Source organism: Bufo bufo, chromosome 9 (genome assembly GCF_905171765.1).
Source record: "Bufo bufo chromosome 9, aBufBuf1.1, whole genome shotgun sequence".
In the NCBI taxonomy this organism is placed as follows: Eukaryota; Metazoa; Chordata; class Amphibia; order Anura; family Bufonidae; genus Bufo; species Bufo bufo.
The window spans coordinates 90,162,897-90,183,846 of record NC_053397.1 but is presented as its reverse complement, the minus strand read 5'-3'; the positions used below and the strand labels follow the sequence as shown (position 1 = coordinate 90,183,846).

The following is a 20,950-nucleotide window of genomic DNA, read 5'->3' as shown; positions in this document are numbered from 1 at the left end:
TTGTTTCATTTACAACTTGAGAACTTTATACCAAATAGATTTACAGGATACATACTGTGTATTGCTATTTACCTGTTCCCCATATCTAGAGATGAGTGAATCAAAGTTGACAAAGTGGAATTTGATCCGAACTTCAGAAAAAATTTGATTCGCACTGAATCTGAATTTCCTCACGCTTTGTGGTAATGAATCAAATTTTTTCCTAAAATGGCTGCTGCACGTGTTAGGACATGGAGCAAGGAACTCTGGGAATGAGGGATCACCCACAATGCCATGCATGCAGCCAATCAGCAGCCAGCCAGCCCTGTGATGTCACAGCCCTGTAAATACCCTCAGCCATCTTGGATTCAGCCATTTTCCAGTGTGCTTAGTGCAGGGAGAGACATCAGCAGGCGCCTGGGGCAGTGCTAGGAAAGCATAGAAGTGCAGGGAAAGAGCATTAGAACAGGGTTCAGTAGGGGAGGTTACAGCCTGGGTAATAGGAACAATCGTATTACGCCTTGCTGCACTGACTGGGGATCCAAATTGCCATTATACTGCTGATTTTAGGTTTGCACTAGATAATACCTCTGTAATTCCAGCAAGCCTTTCTTTTTATTGGTGTGCAAGTGCTGTGTGATAGTGATGAGCAGCATAGGCAATATTCGTTTTCGCGATATTTCTCTAATTTTTGGCCTAATATTTGCAATAAATTCTCCAGTCATTATTTTCTTGATTGCGAAAATCGGCAATGTAATATACGCGTATTGCGCACGCAATACAGGTATGGGTCACTTTTGCTACATTTTTCAAGCTGCTAGAAGTTTCCTGAAACTGGAGAAAATGCACAGTACAGTAATTCCTATCACACTACCTAACACCCTGCACTATATCACTATCTAACCTACACTGACTATCTCCCACTAACTATCTGTATTATATATACAGTATAGCAGCTAACTAACTAATGTAATGACATAGTAAAGCACAGAGCACAGCAATAACACTGCTGTCTCTCTCAGATCTGCAAAATACTGCATACAAGGGCTGCTGGGGAGATTCTTATATAGTAAGGGGGTAGGCAACTTTCCTATTGGTTGCTAGGGATGTTGCTAAGCTCAGGCAAAGATATTGCAGCCTTCTCATTGGCCCACAAGCAAGAAGCAGGAAGGTACTGATGAAAAGAAAATAATATTCGCAATTACGAAGATATAGCACTATATTCTACATCTTCGCGATATTTGCGACAAAAATTTGCAATTAAAATATTCGTTATCAACACTACTGTGTTTTAAACAGCCATTTTGGGGGTGTATTATTGGGGGAAAAAATGTATTATTTGCCATTCAGCGGTGCAGTTATATGTTCTAAAGCAGGGATGGCCAACCTGCGGCTCTCCAGCTGTTGCAAAACTACAACTCCCAGCATGTCCAGACAGCCTACAGCTATCAGCCTACAGCAGGGCATGGTGGGAATTGTAGTTTTACAACAGCTGGAGAGCCACAGGTTGGCCAGCCCTGTTCTAAAGCCTTTTTTGGAATGTATTAGTGGGGAGAAAAAAAGGGGCTTATTAGCGGTTGTGTGGTGAAGTGAGAAAATTGTATTAATTTCCTTTTTATTTATTTATAAGACGACTGAGGGGAGATCTAATTACTATGTATAAATATATCAGGGGTCAGTACAGAGATCTATCCCATCATCTATTTATCGCCAGGACTGTGACTGTGACGAGGGGACAACCTCTGCGTCTGGAGGAAAGAAGGTTTGTACACAAACATAGAAGAGGATTCTTTACGGTAAGAGCAGTGAGACTATGGAACTCTCTGCCTGAGGAGGTGGTGATGGTGAGTACAATAAAGGAATTCAAGAGGGGCCTGGATGTATTTCTGGAGTGTAATAATATTACAGGCTATGGCTACTAGAGAGGGGTCGTTGATCCAGGGAGTTATTCTGATTGCCTGATTGGAGTCGGGAAGGAATTTTTTATTCCCCTAAAATGAGGAAAATTGGCTTCTATCTCACAGGTTTTTTTTGCCTTCCTCTGGATCAACTTGCAGGATAACAGGCCGAACTGGATGGACAAATGTCTTTTTTCGGCCTTATGTACTATGTTACTATGTTATTTGATCTAACAGTTAGTGGCGTGCCCAGGGTGTTTGGCACCCGGGGCAGGTCTTTTCTCTGGCACCCCCCCTACCCAATACTTGACCATATACCTCTTACATCCAGGGACATCTCCTGTCATGTAGAACTTCTCTTATTTCAAAATTTTTCCATCAACCTCCCCATCCTGTTGTCCCCACAGTGTCATCGTGCTGCCACTCCCAATACTGTGCCCACTGTGCTCCCCAATGTCACAGGTACTATACTGCTGAAAAAATAGTGACCCTAATAGACATAATTAGGGTCATTTATCCAACTGGTGTAAAGTAGAACTGGATTTCCAAAAGAGCTGTCAAAAATGAAAGGTGGAATCTAATTGGCTGCTATGGGCAACTAAGCCAGTTCTACTTTACACCAGTTTGATAAATTACCCCAAATCTTCCTATAGTGTCTACAGCAGCTATAATGTCCCCTAGAGTGGCCCCAGTAATGATAACACCCTATATTGTGCTCCAGGTAATAATCCCTGTTTAGTGTCCCCAGAAATAATAGAATGGCCCCTACAGTGCCTCCCGAATAGCAACGTCCCCCACGCTGCCACCCACACAGTAATTTCCCTCACACCGCCCCCCACACAGTAGTGTCCTCCAGACTCCCACACAGTAGTGTCCACCACACAGTAGTGTCCCCCACACAGTAGTGTCCCCCACACTACCCCCCACACAGTAGTGCCCCCACACAATAGTATCCCCCACACTCCCCGCCACACAGTAGTGTCCCCCACACTGCCCCCTACAGTAGTGTCCCCCACACAGTAGTGTCCCCCACGCTACCCCCACACAGTAGTGTCCCCCACACTGCCCCCCACACAGTAGTGTCCCCCACATTGCCCATATAGTAATTTTCCCCCCACATAGTAATCCCTCCCATAATAATTTGCCCCCACACAGTACCCCACCATATCCCCCCCCCCCACGTCCTCCTGTGTGCACCCCCCTCATGTCCCCCAAAGTTGGCACATAAAAGAAAAAAAAAAGCTAAAAACTTACCTGCGCTTGCTCGCAGTCCCAGCACTGTGCTGCTAAGTCCCTGCACAGGCGCATGCAATGACGTCATAACGCGCGCCTGCGCCAGGATTTCACTACCGCATAGGCTTCAGGCCTACTAGGCCTGAAGCCTATGGCGGTGGGGCAGGGAACTATGCGCTCCGCTCCCTGCCCCGCAGCAGTATGTGGGTGTCAGCGCTTCAGCAATGTGAGAGCCGGCACCCTCTCCCCCCCCCCCCCCCCCCAGGCATGCCACTGCTAACAGTATGTCAGACAGAGAAGTGACAGGCCCTGCACAGGGGAGGGGCAGAGGCCTAAATGTTTCTGGTGCAGGCAAAGGTCGCAGCAGAGTAAGAGGGGGTGGCAGCAGGAGTCGCAGCGAGAGGTCGTGTCTTGACTAGCAACCCAGCAGTTCTTGAATGGTTGACTCGGTCATCCATTTCATCCCAAGTGACATCATACACCTCCAGCCAAGAGTCGGTGGGTTCGTCAGACACAACCCTTAGTTGGCATGGCCCGGGAGCAGGCCCAGTGCCCTCACCTGTCCTCAACCTGCCTCTGTCCTTTTCTGTTTCCTCAGCCAGAGATGTATAATATGCTGTGGGCTCAGCTCCACTCTATGCAGTGAGGACGAGCTACTAGAAGACAGTCAGCAGCTACTGGAGGAGACATCCGCCGCTTCCTCCGGTAGGTGGGCAAGTAGTGATGAGGAGAATGGCGTGGGAGCTGGTGTTGCTAGCGGTCAGGCTCCGGACCCAGAGACTGTTGAGGAGGACATCTGTGACATGCAGACAGTACTCGATGATGATGGCAGCTTGCGCGTGAGGCAGCAGCGGAGCCAGCAAGTCGGTAGTGTGGCCGGGAGTCATCAGGGTGGCAGCAGTGGGAGGTCAGGAGCCAAACGTGCCAGGGGAAGACCACCCACTTCGCAGGAGCCTACCTACCAGGAAAGTAGTGGTGCAGGGGTTCACAAAGGCAGCGGCGGTAGCAGTCAGTCAGTGTGGCGTGTTGGGGGTAAAATCACCTACTCGGCTGTGTGGCAGTTTCTTGTTAAGCCGCCAGAGGATGTGAACATGGCCAGTTGCCGAATCTGTGGGCAGAAGGTGAAGCGTGGCCTGGGTGCCAATGTTGGCACCACAGCCCTGCATCAACATATGTAGCGTCACCATAAAGTGGCCTGGGAGAACAGTGGCTCCAATGTGGTGGTCCAGCCTGCCGCAGCAACCACTGCATCACCCAGTGGCACGCACTTGATTTAAGGCAGTCAAGGCGCCAGCACCTCAGCCGAAGGGAGCTGTCCTTCTCATCATCTACTGGTCCTGATGCTCCTGCTTCTCGCCCTCCTACTCCTCGTCAATCATTCCATCAGCAATCGATCACCGAAGCGATTGCCAAGAGTAAACAGTATGCGTGCACTCATCCAACGGTGCAGAAGCTGAACGTGCTCCTGGCCAAGTTGCTGGTGCTGCAGTCCCTCCCTTTACAAGTGGTGGACTCTGCACCTTTCATAGAACTGATGGGTTGTGCCGAGCCGAGGTGGATAGTCTCAAGCCATCATTTCTTTGCCAAAAAGGCAGTACTAGCCCTGCACAAATATGTAGAACAGAAGGTGGGCCAGTCCTTGAGCCTGTCTGTGTCTGCCAGAGTGCATGGCAGCTCCAAGGTGTGGAGCTGTAAATAAGGTCAAGGACAATATATGTCCTTTACGGCCCACTGGGTAAATGTATGTCACGCTGTTCTACACCTCGTTTGCCTGTGCGGACGGAGTCACACAGGGGAGGAACTGCTCCGTGTCCTTCATCAAGAAAACAAATCCTGGCTTTCTCTGCGACAACTCAAAATCGGAACCATGGTAATCGACAATGGAACAAACATGGTGTCGGCGCTGCATCAAAGAGGGCTGAGACATGCGCCCTGCATGACACACGTGTTCAATCTGGTTGTCGAGCAGTTCTTGAAGTCTTCCACCCATCTGTAAGACATCCTAAAAATGGCCAGGAAACTTTGCATGCACTTCAGCCACTCGTACACGCCAAGCACACTCTCCTTCAGCTGCAGCGACAGAACGGCATCCCCCAACATAGGCTGATATGCAACGTTTCCACCATTTGGAATTCCACCGTCCCTATGTTGGACCGACTATACAAACAGAGAAAGGCAATAAATGATTTCTTGATGAGCCAAGCGGACAGGAGTACTCCCCTGTGTAACTTTGATGACAGCCAGTGGCAACTCATGCGTGACACCTGCCGTTTGCTCAGGCCCTTTGAGGATGCCACGTTATTTGTCAGTTGCCAGGACTACGGGATGGACAACGTCATTCCACTGCTTCATATCCTGGAACAGATGCTGGTAAATCTGTCTGGTTAGGGGACTGGAGACATAACGTAATGGGTGGTTTTTCTACACAGGTGACAGGAGAGGAGGAGCAGGAGCAGCCGGATGAGCAAGAGGAAGACAAGGAAGATAACCCAGGCACACCGTGGGAGTATGCAGTGGAGATGGAGGCAGGGAGTCCCTCCGAGTCACTTGCGCAAATGGCCCGCTGCATGCTCACTTGCTTGGGTAGTGACAGCCGAATTGTCACCATTCGGCAGGGGCATGACTTCTGGCTCTCCACCTTGTTGGACCCTCGCTAACGGTCCAAAATGGTGGCCTTTTTTTACACCCTCTGAGAGGGAGGACAAACTGAACTACTATAGAGACATCCTAATGTAGTCAGTTGGCCGCTGCCTATCTGCTCCATCGTCCATCCTCTCACAGATCTGACCGGGGGGCCCTCTCAGTCCACTGCCATGGCTGCTGTGGCAGGGGGGAGGGGGTAGGAGCAGTACCAGCTCCATCAGAAGTAGCTTAAGTCTATGATGAGCAGCTTCCTTAACTCGCCTAGTGACACTACTCACCAGCAACAGCAGCTAGACCTGGAGCAGAACCTGAACCAGCAGGTGGTGACATACTTGGACAGCGCCCTGCCACCCCACATTGAATATCCGCTGGACTACTGGGCAGCCAAACTGGATTTGTGGCCGCAACTGGCCGAGTTTGCCCTGGAAAAGCTGTCCTGACCGGCCAGTAGTGTGGCATCAGAGTTAGTGCAGCGGGGGGCCATAGTTACCCCAAGGAGAACTCGCCTGGTCACCCAAAATGTGGAGACTGACCTTTGTCAAGATGAATCAGGCATGGATCAGCTAGGATTTCCACAAACCAATGCCTGATGCATCAGATTAGATCATCCATGCTGCCTCACCCAAACCTTGACAAAACAGACCGGTTTCTTCTGGCTACCTGCCTCAGCTACTATTCTGATGCTGCCACCTGCCTGATGCCACACATCTGATGCCAAGTGCTCCTTCTTACACCCACCATCATCAGCGGGTACTGTTATTGCCACCCAACTCCCCACTCTGTCCCTGGGTCACTCTGTGGTCTCCTGATGCTGCTGCCACCTCACCACTCAGGTCTCCTCATGCTGCTGCCACCTCTACACTCTGTCATTGTGCCACTCTGTGGCCTCCTCATGCTGCTGCCACCTCCACACTGTCACCTTGCCAGTCTGTGGTCTCCTCCTGCTGCTGCCACCTCTACACTATGTCACTTTGCCAGTGTGTGGTCTCCTCATGCTTATGCCACTTCCACACTCTGTCTTTGTGCCACTCTGTGGCCTTCTCATGCTGCTACTGCTGCCACCTCCACACTATGTCACCTTGCCAGTCTGTGACCTCCTCATGCTGCTGCTGCCACCCCCATACTGTCATTGTGCCACTCTGTGGTCTCCTAAGGCTGCTGCCACCTCCACACTATGTCACTTTGCCACTCTGTGGTCTCCTCATGCTGCTAAAAAATCAACACTATGTCACTGGGCCACTCTGTACCATCTCCCCCTATGTCAACTTGCCACTCTGTGGTCTCCTCATGCTGCTGCTACATCAACACAATGTCACTGGACCACTCTGTGGCCTCCTCATGCTGCTTCTGCCACTTCCACACTATGTCACCTTGCCATTCTGTGGTCTCCTCATGCTCCTGCTAACTCAACACTATGTTACTGGGCCACTCTGTGGCTTCCTTATGCTGCTGCTGCTACCCCCTCCACACTATGTCACCTTGCCACTCTGTGGTCTCCTCATGCTGCTGCTGCTGTCACCTCCCCACTATGTCACTGGGCCACTCTGTGGTCTCCTCATGCTGCTGCCACCACCTCAACACTATGTAAATGGACCACTCTGTGTCTCCTCATACTGCTGCTGCTGCCACCTCCCCACTATGTCACTGGGACACTCTGTGGTCTCCTCATGCTGCTGCTACCTGAACACTATGTCACTGGGCCACTCTGTGGACTTCTCAAGCTGTTCTCCCAGCCTTCCCACGCCATGACTGGGACACTATTTTGCCTTTTTGGCCTGGTTGACATCATCATTTATTTGACCCTTCTTCTGATCTGTCAGAAGGAAGGAAAAATTAGACGCACAACAGATCCTGTCTGTGTAGTAGATTTGAGGCCTGTATGGTCCCATCAGAATTGGCTTATGATTTGGTAGCCAAAAGCAGGAGGGGGTACAAAACACAGAAGACATGCAAATATTCCATTCACGTGTCATCTCTGTTTTGGATCCACTCCTGTTTTTTTTGGGCTTTAACAATACTGATGGATTACTGACCAAATGCTGACCGAGTGAATGCGGATGCTCAACAAACAGGATCCATTTTTTGGGGGGTTATTGTTCTGATGGATCATAGGAAGGGCAAAATAATCAGTGACGTCAACACAAACTTACTGCTGACACCCTCTCCACTCTGTCAGGGGGGCTCTACTTGTATAAGAGTTTAATAGAACAGGTTCTGTAGAGATCTATGTGGAATCAGCTGACGACGATGTAAAAGGAGTGCGCTCTTTCACACTACAGTAGGATCTTGGGCCTCTGCACAGTTCTTTATACCTGGCGCTAATATCGACCTGTAAGGCTGAGTTCACACTTGAGTTATTTGGCCAGTTTTAGCCCGGTGACTGCCCTAATAAGTGAAGTGTGCAGTGATTCTAAGAGCGACGCCTGTTATCTGTGTGTCATACTGACTCACAGTATTATTTCACTACCACAGTAGACTCCCTATGCGTGTTACTGCAAGGCACAGTGTTCTACACCACTATACAGGCTCTCTGTAGCCAGGAAACAGCTGTTTTTTAACGCGATTCACTGTGAATAAATTCGGATCAAATTGAATCTTTTCGGACAATTCGGCGAACCGGCTGAATCAAATTTTGGAGAAATTCGCTCATCTCTACCCATATCACATACATAGGTGTTAATATCATTAAAGAAAATATAATGTTATATCTAATAAATATATATAATTTCATATAATAATCCTTCGAATAAAGACACTTATGGTATTCCTCCATGCACCTCGGTCTTTTGGATCACATCAGCACCTCTTTTCACCCCAACCACCACAGATACTATCTTGTGACAAGTGAATGAACGTCTTTTCTTCATTTAAAAAAATGAACAGCTTTAAATACACCAAGTTGATTTTTGACAAAAAACAGTGTAGAAAACTATTCCATACCTGATTTTTCATAAATGGTAAGACTCTTTGACCTGTTACATGTCCTACCAATTGCCACAACAGAAAACCCATAAGTCTGACCACAATCTAGTACATGTGAGCTAAAGGAGGTACTAGTTGTAGTATATGAAGATACTGCCCCGTTGATGTTTCTGATCATTACAGTATAAACCTGGGCTCCATCGCTCCTCTCCCAGAACATGGATGCGATTTGGCTGCTGCAGTCAAGATCAACGTTCAAACCTTGAGGCTGACATGGAGCTGGGAAAAAGCAAATTGTTAAAATATCGACAAACAATATGACCACAGTATGTCCACAGTAGATCTTCTAAATAATTGTTTTTACATAGTGACAGGATTTAATCTGCACCATGCTTATAGATTTACAGTTCAGTGGATTGGAAATACAATGACTAGTGTTGATCAAGCACCAAAGTGCTCGGGTGCTCGAGTAGAACACCTCGGAATGCTCGGGTGCTCTACCGTGCACCCGAGCACAATGAAAGTCAATGGGAGAACCCGAGCATTAAACCAGGCACCCCCTGCTCTGAAAGAGGGGAGGGTGTCTGGTTCACAGGAAAACGTCAGAAATTGATGGAAACACCACTGAAATGGTTCAGGAACAGCATGGGGAGGATGTCTGGATGCATCTTGGACTCCCAGGTTGCTGTTGGGAACGATGTTGTCCGAGTAGTACACCACTTTTACAGACTGACAATAATATGTACAAAACCGAAGATAAAATTTTAGAGGAAAAATTGTTAGGAAACATTCTTTCCTGTATATTTACTTGTATATAAAGTGCAAGTGCTGCCAAAAATTATAAGCAACATGTATATCACATAAAGGAGGGCCTCATTCACATTGTGGTACAATTGTTCAGGTAGTGGGACTCCTACACTCATAAAGTGAAAGGGCTGCCAAAAATTACAAGAAACCGGCACTCCAATACACCCTTTATTACACATAAAGGAGGGCGTCATACACACCCTTGAAAAACTATGATTGATGGCATGCTGGTGACCCTCTAAAACATTATGAGCAAGGGCCTGCTGGTGACCCTCTAAAACATTAGGGGCGAGGGTCTGCTGCTGATCTGACCTTCTAAAACATTAGGGGTGAGGGTCTGCTGCTGAGCTGACCATCTAAAAAATTAGGGGAGAGGGTCTGCTGCTGAGCTGACCATCTTAAAAATTAGGGGTGAGGGTCTGCTGCTGAGTTGACCATCTAAAAGAATTAGGGGTGACGGTCTGCTGCTGATCTGACCTTCTAAAACATTAGGGGTGAGGGCCTGCTGCTGATCTGACCATGGAAAAAATTATGGGCGAGGGCCTGCTGCTGAGCTGACCATCTAAAACATTAGGGGTGAGGGTCTGCTGCTGAGCTGACTCTCTAAAACATTAGGGGCGAGTGCCTTCTGCTGAGCTGACCATCGAAAAATTTATGGGCGAGGGCCTGCTGTAGAGCTGACCATCGAAAAAATTATGGTTGAGGGCCTGCTGCTGAGCTGACACTCTAAGGCCTAGTTCACACGAACGTATGGCTTTTATAGTTTTTTGCGGTCCGTTTTTTACGGATCCGTTGTTCCGTTTTTTAGTTCTGTTGTGTTTCCGTTTCTGTTCCGTTTTTCTGTTCCGTTTTTCCGTATGGCATATACAGTATACAGTAATTACCTAGAAAAAATTGGGCTGGGCATAACATTTTCAATAGATGGTTCAGCAAAAACGGAACAGATACGGAAGACATACGGATGCATTTCCGTATGTGTTCCTTTTTTTTGCGGACCCATTGACTTTAATGGAGCCACGGAACGTGATTTGCGGCCAAATATAGGACATGCTCTATCTTTCAACGGAACGGAAATACGGAAACGGAATGCATACGGAACACATTCAGTTTTTTTTGCGGAACCATTGAAATGAATGGTTCCGTATACGGACCGTATATGGAACACAAAAAAACGGCCCGTACACCCACAAAAAAGCGTTTGTGTGAACTAGGCCTAAAACATTAGGAGCAAGGGCAGCCTAATAAGCATGTTGATATGATGGAGGAGGAGAACGAGGACGAGAAAAGAAAGATTGAACCATATACCCTTTTTTGTGGTGGAAGGGGCGCATGGGAATACAGTGTATTCAATACACCATAAAAGCCACATTTAAAGTTCCTTTATGTTCAGCCGCTTTCCTTTGGTGGAGTAGAGAAGTCAGGGGCAATCCAGGCCTTGTTCATTTTGATAAGAGTCAACCGATCAGCATTTTCAGTTGACAGGCGGATGCGCTTTTCAGTTATTAGGCCCCCAGCAGCACTAAATACACTCTCTGACAAAACGCTGGCAGCAGGGCAGGCCAGCACCTCCAAGATGTAAAGCGCCAGTTCGTGCCATGTGTCCAGCTTGAACACCCAATACAGAGGGATCATTGAGGACGCAGACACAGTCTGCTAAGTACTCCTACACCATCTTCCAAAAATGTTCCCTCCTTGTGACAGTAGGCCATGCATCAGGGTGAGGGGGCTGACGGGGTCTCATGAAACTGTCCCAGGCCTTGGAAAGTGTTGCCCTGCCTCTGTTGGAACTGCTGTGTGTTCCCCTCGTCTCCCCTCCTCGGTTGCCCAAGGAACTATGTACTCTGCCGCCAATGTTGTCAGCAGGAAATTTTGGGAGCAATTTTTCCACAAGGACCTTCTGGTAATGCACCATTTTGCTAGTCCTCTTCACTACAGGAATGAAAGATGAGAAGTTCTCTTTGTAGTGAGGGTCAAGAAGGGTGAACAACCATTAATCTGTGTTTGCCAAAATGCATACAACGCGAGGGTCACGGGAAAAAGGCACCATAACATAAAGTCAGCCATGTGTGTCAGAGTCCCATCAGACAAGATTTTGCTGTTCTCATCAGGAGGATGACTCTCAATATCCTCATCCTCCTCTTCTGCCCATCCACACTGAACCGATGGAATAAACCTGCTATGGGTACTACACTCTGTAGCAGAGGCAACTGTCTCCTGCTCCTCCTCATCCAATTCTCACTGAGAAGATGAAATGAGGGTGGTCTGGCTATCACCCTGTGTACTGTCTTCCCCCATTTCCACCTCTCCCATATGCAAACCGTCCGCCTTCATTGTGAGCAGCGAGCGTGTCAGTAGACACAGAAGCGGGATGGTTACGCTGATAATAGCAGCATCGCCGCTCATCATCTGTGTTGATTCCTCAAAGTTGCGTAAAACCTCACAGAGGTCAGACTGCCATGCCCACTCGTCGCTTGTGAAGAGCGGCAGCTGACTGGAAAGGCGACGACCACGTTGCAGCTGGTATTCCACTACTGCCCTCTACTGCTCACAAAGCCTGGCCAACATGTGGAGCTGGCAATTGCAAGTGCTGCTGCAGCGCTGCCAGACCGGCGGCAGCTGTAGATGACTTTCGGAAATGGCCACACATGCGGCGCACCTTCACCAGTAGCTCAGGCAAATTGGGGTAGGTTTTGAGAAACACCTGAACCACTAAGTTGAACGCGTGGGCTAGGCATGGTATGTGTGTGAGCTTGCCAAGCTCCAAAGCTGCCACCAAGTTACGGCCATTATCAGACACAACCATAACAGGGTTGATGTTCCTGGAGGGATACACCAAATGGAAAAGGATTTAGGAAAACTAGAGGAATGGTCAAAAATCTGGCAACTAAAATTTAATGTTGATAAGTGCAAGATAATGCATCTGGGGCGTAAAAACCCAAGAGCAGAATATAAAATCAGTGATACAGTCCTAACCTCAGTATCTGAGAAAAGGGATTTAGGGGTCATTATTTCAGAAGACTTAAAGGTAGGCAGACAATGTCATAGAGCAGCAGGAAATGCTAGCAGAATGCTTGGGTGTATAGGGAGAGGCATTACCAGTAGAAAGAGGGAGGTGCTCATGCCGCTCTACAGAGCACTAGTGAGACCTCATTTGGAGTATTGTGCGCAGTACTGGAGACCATATCTCCAGAAGGATATTGATACTTTGAGAGAGTTCAGAGAGGAGCTACTAAACTAGTACATGGATTGCAGGATAAAACTTACCAGGAAAGATTAAAGGACCTTAACATGTATAGCTTGGAAGAAAGACGAGACAGAGGGGATATGATAGAAACTTTTAAATACATAAAGGGAATCAACAAGGTAAAAGAGGAGAGTATATTTAAAAGAAGAAAAACTGCTACAAGAGGACATAGTTTTAAATTAGAGGGGCAAGAGGTTTAAAAGTAATATCAGTAAGTATTACTTTACTGAGAGAGTAGTGGATGCATGGAATAGCCTTCCTGCAGAAGTGGTAGCTGCAAATACAGTGAAGGAGTTTAAGCATGCATGGGATAGGCATAAGGCCATCCTTCATATAAGATAGGGCCAGGGGCTATTCATAGTATTCAGTATATTGGGCAGACTAGATGGGCTTAATTGTTCTTATCTGCCGACGTTTCTATGTTTCTATAATCTACTGCAATCCAACTGACCACCTGGTCGCACTGGTGTGACGTCGAGAGTGGTGTCCTGCGCCGCCCTGCAAACTGGGACATGAATGGTATCGTGGATGAGTGTGTTTCTTGTGCTCTGGCAGCAGGCAAAGTTTCACCGCGCCCAGGGCCACGGCCTCTGCGTGCACCATCAGCAGCACAGCCACTTCCCCGTCCCTTACTGCTCGCCTTCCGCATATTAAAGGGTATATATGCTTGCAAGTATGTCACACGTACAGTAGAGCAGGTTTTGTAAGTGTATGCGCAAAAATAATTTGACTGAATATCACCAATATTTGATCAATATTTGAACTTTGAATCTGCGAAAATGCTTGTACATGCCCTCATCATCTCCCGCCTAGACTACTGCAACACTCTCCTCTGTGGCTTTATGCGGTACGCCAGACCTGCAGGGTAATGCGATTGTGAGGTCACGGTCAATGGCAAGCGAGGGTCACTCACAGCTATATATGGAAACCCCTGGGCAGGCATACAGCAGTGAAGGAGAGGCTGGCACAAAAGTCCTCTGGGGCACACTCTGTGTTTAGGGACCAGGCCTGGTGTTGGATGAGGTGCCCTGGATGTTGCAGGTGTTTTATGTGCCTGGGGCAAGGTCCCTTTAAAGTTTGTGACGCCAGTGCCAATTGGACGGTGGCACACCATATAATGATAGGTGGAATAATTGAGGAATCAGTAAGTAAACCAAACGTCTTTTTACTGGAAATTCACGGTGCAAGTTTTATACATACAGTTCAATTTATAGATGGTTATAATGCAGATCCACAGACAATTCTTTCACAAACAGGTAGACTTCAGATGACGGCAGGAAATAAACAGGCAAGATACTTGGAGGAACACAATGGTGATTGCTTACAGTGCAACCCTGCTTTATCCCCTTCAGCTATTCTAGCTGGCTGGATGCCAAGGCCCGGATGCCCAAATGCTGGCTTTTATCCTTGGTATATCGTTCCTTTCTCCAATATAGGTACTTGCTGTATTCTATATAACTCTGTCCATCATGGTACTTATCTGACCTGGTGTTGACTGGAATAGACGGGAGGATAACTGCTGGTTCTCCCCAGGAGGTGCCATCCTGCTACTGGGGAGTCTTCAGAGCTAACCTAGGCTCTCTTTATCCTCAGGTAGGCTAGGATCCCTCTACTAGCCCCCTGGTTACAACTAACAGCCTGGGCTGTCCAGCTGCATGTCAGGGGGAGGCTCTAGCTTGTCCTCCTCACTGGTCTCAGCAGACCCCTGACCTTGAACTCTCTGCACTCGAACTCACTCTCTCCTGTCTGGGCCTGAATACTTATACTAAGGCAACTCTAGCTCCCTCTAGCGTCTAGGATGACTAACTACAGAGACTAGGCCTGATACCACATAATACAGGGAAAACATTACATATAAAACAATACTTTACAATTTACATAATATCTGCACAATTCGAAATGACACTCCTGTCCCTAGTGAAGAGAAGTCACGCACACCCCAATTGACCCTCGTGTAGTGCCCACGCTTAGTCCGTGAGGCCACTACACTTCCATCTAGCACTCTCGCACCCCTCCAATCTATCCTCAACTCTGCTGCCCGAATAATACACCTCTCACCCTATTACTCCTCTGCCTCTCCCCTCTGCCAATCCCTTCACTGGCTCCCCATTGCCCAGCGAATTCACTTCAAAGTACTAACAAATACATACAAGGCCGTCCATAACCTGTCCCCTCCCTACATCTCTGATCTACTTTCCCGATACATCCCCACACGCACTCTCCGATCCTCACAAGACCTCCTTCTCTCCTCTCCTCTTATTGCCTCTTCCGACAATCGACTCCAAGATTTCTCCCGTGCATCCCCCATACTCTGGAACTCGCTACCCCAGCATATCAGACTCTCACCTACAGTGGAATCCTTCAAAAGAAACCTGAAAACCTACCTTTTTAAACAAGCCTACAACCCGTGACCCTGCTGCCTCTATACCGCCATGACCAACTTCACCCGCACTTACTGTGTCCTTCTCCCATACCATGTAGATTGTAAGCCCTCACGGGCAGGGCCCTCTCTCCTTCTTTACCAGTTTGTAACTTGACTTGTTTATGATTAGTGCAATTGTCTGTATTATGTATGTATACCTCTTCTCATATGTACAGGGCTATGGAATGAATGGCGCTTTAATAATAATATTTAGTAGCAGCCAACAAATATTTATTAGCAGCCAACAAACGTCCGGGGAGGAGACTCGAGCATTGCTCTCGAGCACACGCGGTATTCGGCATGCTCGATCAACACTAACAATGACAGCAGGACTGTAATGATGGTTGTAATACTGCAGGCAGCATGTTATAGAGCAGGATGAGCAGACTGATATATAGTTTTCTGGAAAAGATTCAGTAAAACTTGTAATTTATACATTTATATCTCTACTTTTTCTGACTTCATTGTTCACAGGTCCGGTGTTATCAGTGATTGTTAGCATTCTATATGTAAAGCTGGATTTACACATGCCAACTGAGCGGCTGATTGTCAGGAAGGACAAGTCAGCTGCTCGTTCAGCGAAGGAGACTGCTTGCATTTAATCTCCTTCACTGTATGAGGATGAGGATGAGGGATCGCTATTGCGTTTCGCTCGTTCATTGGCTGATCGGTGGCACATTTCCATGGCCAGATTGTCGGGAACGAACGCTCGCAGGAATATTTGTTCCCGATAATCTCCTCGATTCTTGGGCCATGTACATGCACCTTAACTGTGTCTACAGAGATAGCTGTCAGTTACTGATAGCTGTACATGGGAGGTGTTATCAGTGAATGATAGTATTCTCTGTGTAAGTGTGTATATAGAGATAGCTGTCAGTCACCCATAGCTGTACACAGGGGAGGTGTTAACAGTGATTGATAGTAATCTATATGTAAGTGTGTATATAGGGATGGATGTCAGTCACTGATAGTTGTACACAGGGAAGTGTTATTAGTGATTGAAAGCATTCTCTGCGTAAGTATGTATGCAGAGATAACTGTCAGTCACTGCTGCACACAAGAGTGGTGTTATCAGTGATTGATAGTATGGTCTGTGTAAGTGTGTATACAGAGATAGCTGTCAGTCACTGATAGCTGCACACGAGAGAGGTGTTATCAGTGATTGATAGTATTCTCTGTGTAACTGTGTATACATAGATATCTGTCAGTCACTGCTAAGATGTCCCCTGTGTACAACTGAGCTCAGAAAGAGCAAGTTTTACTGAATCTTTTCCCAGAAACCTATATATGAATCTGCTCAGCTACTCCTGCTCTATAACATGCTGCCTACAGATTGTACTGTATTTCGTGTTGACAGGTTCTATTTAAATAATCTTAAATAATTACACTATAATTAATATAACCAGTAATTAATATAATCAGAGTATTATTTATTCTAGTCATATCTTATATACAGTGAACAAACAGATAGATTTTACATATAATACAGGTAAATGATTTGGGTAAGGGTCCATTCAGACATCCGTAGTGCATTGCGGATCCGCAATACACCCGGCCGGCACCCCCATAGAAATGGACAAGAATAGGACATGTTCTATTTTTTTCTGGAGCACGGACCGGAAGATCGGGGGTGCGCTCGGGAAATGCGGATGCGGAGAGCACATAGTGTGCTCTTTGCATCCATTCCGTCCCCATAGAGAATGAATGAGTCCGCACCCGTTCCGCACAATTGCTAAACGGATGCGGACCACAATTGCGGATGTCTGAATGGAGCCATAAGGTGTAAAATATTAAAGAGGACCATTTATCAGAATAAAGTATCTAAACTGACTATACAGACGTCTAGAGCGGCGCCCAGGGACCCCCCTGCACTTACTGTTATCCCCGGGCGCCGCTCCGTTCTCCGGTTATAGCCTCCGGTATGTTCATAGTTAGGCTCCACCCAGGGGAACCTGCCGGTGTCTCTTTCTTCTATGCTGTAGCACTGGCCAATCGCAGCGCTCAGCTCATAGCCAGGCCAGCGCTACAGCATAGGAGAATGAGACCGTGGCAGGTTCCCCTGGGTGGAGCCTAACTATGAAGATACCGGAGGATATAACCGGAGAACGGAGCGGCGCCCGGGGATAACAGTAAGTGCAGGGGGATCCCTGGGCGCCGCTCTACACGTCTGTATAGTCAGTTTAGATACTTTATTCTGATGAAAGGTCTTCTTTAAATATCTTCCAATCCAACCACTTGCTACAGTTATTGCACTGGAAATTCCTGTGTGTCAAATGGGTATTATTATAGTCCCATCTTTAAGGAAACACTAGACTGGGTTTACACAAAAATACTTTCACCACAGCTGGACTGGCATTGTGGTCATTCATTATCTGTGTGATCTGAACCAATTCCAAGCAATGATTTTCTATGTGACAACAATATTTGCTACATATGTAGCAAAATGAATAAAAAGTTACTATTTTAGGCAACATATGACCTTTGGGTCTCACAATCAATAGAGGTTATGAATGAGAGACCTACCTCTACTGTGCATTAAAATACAAATGAATACACATTATTTATTTACCTGTTTCAAATGTGCTCACAGTGGAAAGTATGGTTTCACACTTGTCATTTACAGCCGTTACTGAAACATTGTAGGTTTGTCCACATTGCAACCCCAAGTTTGAGAGAGCTGTAGTAGTAGCATTGTAACTTGAGGTTGTCCCATTTCCAGAGAGTGAGGCCAGGTAGTAGATGGCTCCTTTACTCTCTGTCCATGATATTAAGGCATTGTTATTTTCGCATTGCACATCTACAGTAATATCCTTGGGTTGACAGGGAGCTGCATTAAAAAAATAATAATCATGATTTTTATTATATATATTGCTCACAGGACCGTAAACATAAAAAAGTTCTACTAAGGCCTCTTTCACACTGCAGTTTTTTTTTTCGTTTTGCGGGCCGTTTTTTGCGTTCCGTATACGGTCCGTATACGGACCCATTCATTTCAATGGTTCCACAACAAAAACGAAATCTACTCTGTATGCATTCCGTTTCCATATTTCCGTTTTTCCGTTCCGTTGAAAGATAGAACATGTCCTATTATTGCCCGCAAATCACGTTCCGTGGCTCCATTCAAGTCAATGGGTCCGCAAAAAAACGGAACACATACGGAAATGCATCCGTATGTCTTCCGTATCCATTCCGTTTTTGCGGAACCATCTATTGAAAATGTTATGCCCAGACCAATTTTTTCTATGTAATTACTGTATACTGTATATGCCATATGGAAAAACGGAACCGAAACGAAAACACAACAGAAACAAAAAAACGGAACAACGGATCTGTGAAAAACGGACCGCAAAACACTGAAATAGCCATACGGTCGTGTGAAAGAGGCCTAACTCTCACTAATCCTCACCAATGTCATTCCAACACTGCTCTGGTCACCACTGCTCTCTACTACCTGGTCCTGGCCTGACAGGCCGGAAATGCTAGGAAAAGTCCATTGAGCCAATCACTAGAGCAGCGCCAATCGATGAAGGTGAGTTTGATTTTTTTTAACCCCCTGTGACCCATGTATAAAAAATGGATACCGCTGGACAACCCCTTTAGCCAGCCACAAAATTGAGAAATGCCAGAATATCTAGAGCATAGGCCAGTGATGGCAAACCTTTTACAGACTAAGTGCCCAAAGTGTAACCCAAAACCCACATATTTATCGCAAAGTGCCAACACGGCAATTTAACCTGAATACCAGTATAGTATATCTTCCATGTACTTTATCATTTAGCTATAATAACCTGCCTACATTCAATGCACTGCCTGCGCTGTTCATAGCATGTCCTGCACTGATGAATGGCAGAAAAATTCTAAGGCATATTGGTACACCATAGACTTTTTCCAGGCTGTAGGTGCCCACAGAGAGGGCTCTGAGTGCCGCCTCTGGCACCCGTAGCATAGATTTGCCACCACTAGTATAGGCTGATAAGTAACTGTCGGAAAGTTAACATTTGTGTAATTACCATGCATTCGGTGTGATAATGATTAAATTTACATTAGTAATTAAAGAAACAGTCTCCTCATTTCCCACTAGGAACCAAGCTGGAGGAAAATTATATTTTATTTCTACATGTCATACATGGAAACAGAGAACTTGGTGTTATGCAGGAGCAGTAGTCTGTACTCTGGTATACTCTGGAAGTAATCAGTACTCTGGAATAGACAAATCCTACCACAGGAACCACTGTTGGGCTATGAAGTTTCTAATCATACTGTGAGTATTAGATTAGTTCCTTGTTTTTTTGCACTGGAACAGTCGATCAACTCCCAACTTTAACCTTACTGAGCTGACCTCTGGATTTATCAGTAGACAATCACGTTTTAGGTGGAACTATGAAATTAACCATTACACCACACCTATTGAAATCTAAGGGCTCCCATGTAATGCAGAGAGCACAAGTTCCTACTGAACTTCCTATCGTACCAGCTACTCTCTGCTCTCACTAACAGAAAGGGATCCCTACAGTATATAAAAAGGGGTTATCCAAAAAGGAAATGTGTCCTAAAAATTAGAATCAGAAGCCTAATCTGTTAAAGCGGTTTTCTTGGAGTTCCATATTGATGACCTATCCTGAGTACAGAACTCCCAGAAAAGTTCTTTAAGTGTGTTTCATCTCATAGAATTTTCCCTCATAAGAGGACTATATAAATCCGTATCAGTAACGTATATGTTACATATAGTACATTACATGCATTTTGTGGTTGTGTTTTCCATTCTTATTTTAACTGTTCTAATTCTTTCCAATGTGAAACCACATAAAAGCTTCTGGTATGTAGCAGAACAACACAAACGTTCCTGCACCGTGGACAAATGTCTACAGTCTTCCATTGCTACAGTAAAGGGGTTTTCCGAGACATTTATGCTAATGGCCTATCCTCTGAATAGGTCATCAGTATCTAATCATTGGGGGTCCAGGATCCCTACCGATCAGCTGTTTAAGAAGGCACTAAGAAGGTCATTGGTATAAAAGTCCAAAAATATTTTGGTGACTTGTTTTCAACTCTATTTTAGAGTTTGGATTTGGGTGTCAAAACAGGCAAATCTCAGAAAAGTCACAGGCTACTCGTAGCCCTATGCAACTCACATTGTCGTCTATGACGGCAAAGTCGTGGCAAAACAGTGTTGGACTTTTCGTGTCACATCGCAGTCACAGCAGGACGTGTGTCACATCACAACCTTATCGGCAATCATTAAATGTGAAGTGGCAATCCTCCTGTTGATCAGCACATGTTGCCCTGTAGGCCTGGCCTTACTGTACCATGCCAAGTAAATAGAGGGCTGCTCTAGGCTCCATCCTATCTTCCAGAAATACAGACACGACCTTTACTAGGTTGTAAAAAAGATTTTAAAAATGTTTTATGTCATATGTACTGACCTGTCACGGATTTCTGTACTGCACTGTTTATTGACTGGCACTTTCGGTTAGAGGAATACACATGAAAGCTGTACTCCAATCCGCACTCCAGGCCAGAGATCCGACAAGAGGTAGAAAAACCAGAACACGAAAGCTCATTTCCAGAGGGATCAGTGGCGACTGCAGTGTGGTAGGTTGGGTGATAGTTGTTTTCATCCCAGTAAACCAGAGCTTCGTAACTGACACAGTCAATGGTCACCTCCACCACGTCAGGAGTACATGGAGCTGCATGTGAACCAAAAACATTACTTATGGTACTTAAAGGTAATAGCAGTAGTTTGAATTCTGTTTGGTTCTATAATATTAATTTGGAAATTAAACCTTATTTTGCTGATAAAAT

General features: G+C 46.2%; 1 protein-coding gene across 2 annotated transcripts in view; it reads right to left on the bottom strand.

Moving 5' to 3' along the window:
* LOC120978784 (fibronectin type III domain-containing protein 7-like) overlaps window positions 1-20,950 on the bottom strand; it is a 59,239-nt gene that overhangs the window by 28,682 nt on the left and 9,607 nt on the right. Inside the window, exons 5-7 of one of the 2 annotated variants that reach the window (XM_040407130.1) lie at window positions 20,572-20,835; window positions 17,718-17,975; window positions 8,694-8,954 (exon numbers count right to left, since the gene is read on the bottom strand). In XM_040407130.1, the coding sequence (XP_040263064.1) occupies window positions 8,694-8,954; window positions 17,718-17,975; window positions 20,572-20,835 (783 nt within the window). The remainder of the gene's footprint in view (window positions 1-8,693; window positions 8,955-17,717; window positions 17,976-20,571; window positions 20,836-20,950) is intronic. The other variant, XM_040407131.1, reaches the window with a different exon arrangement.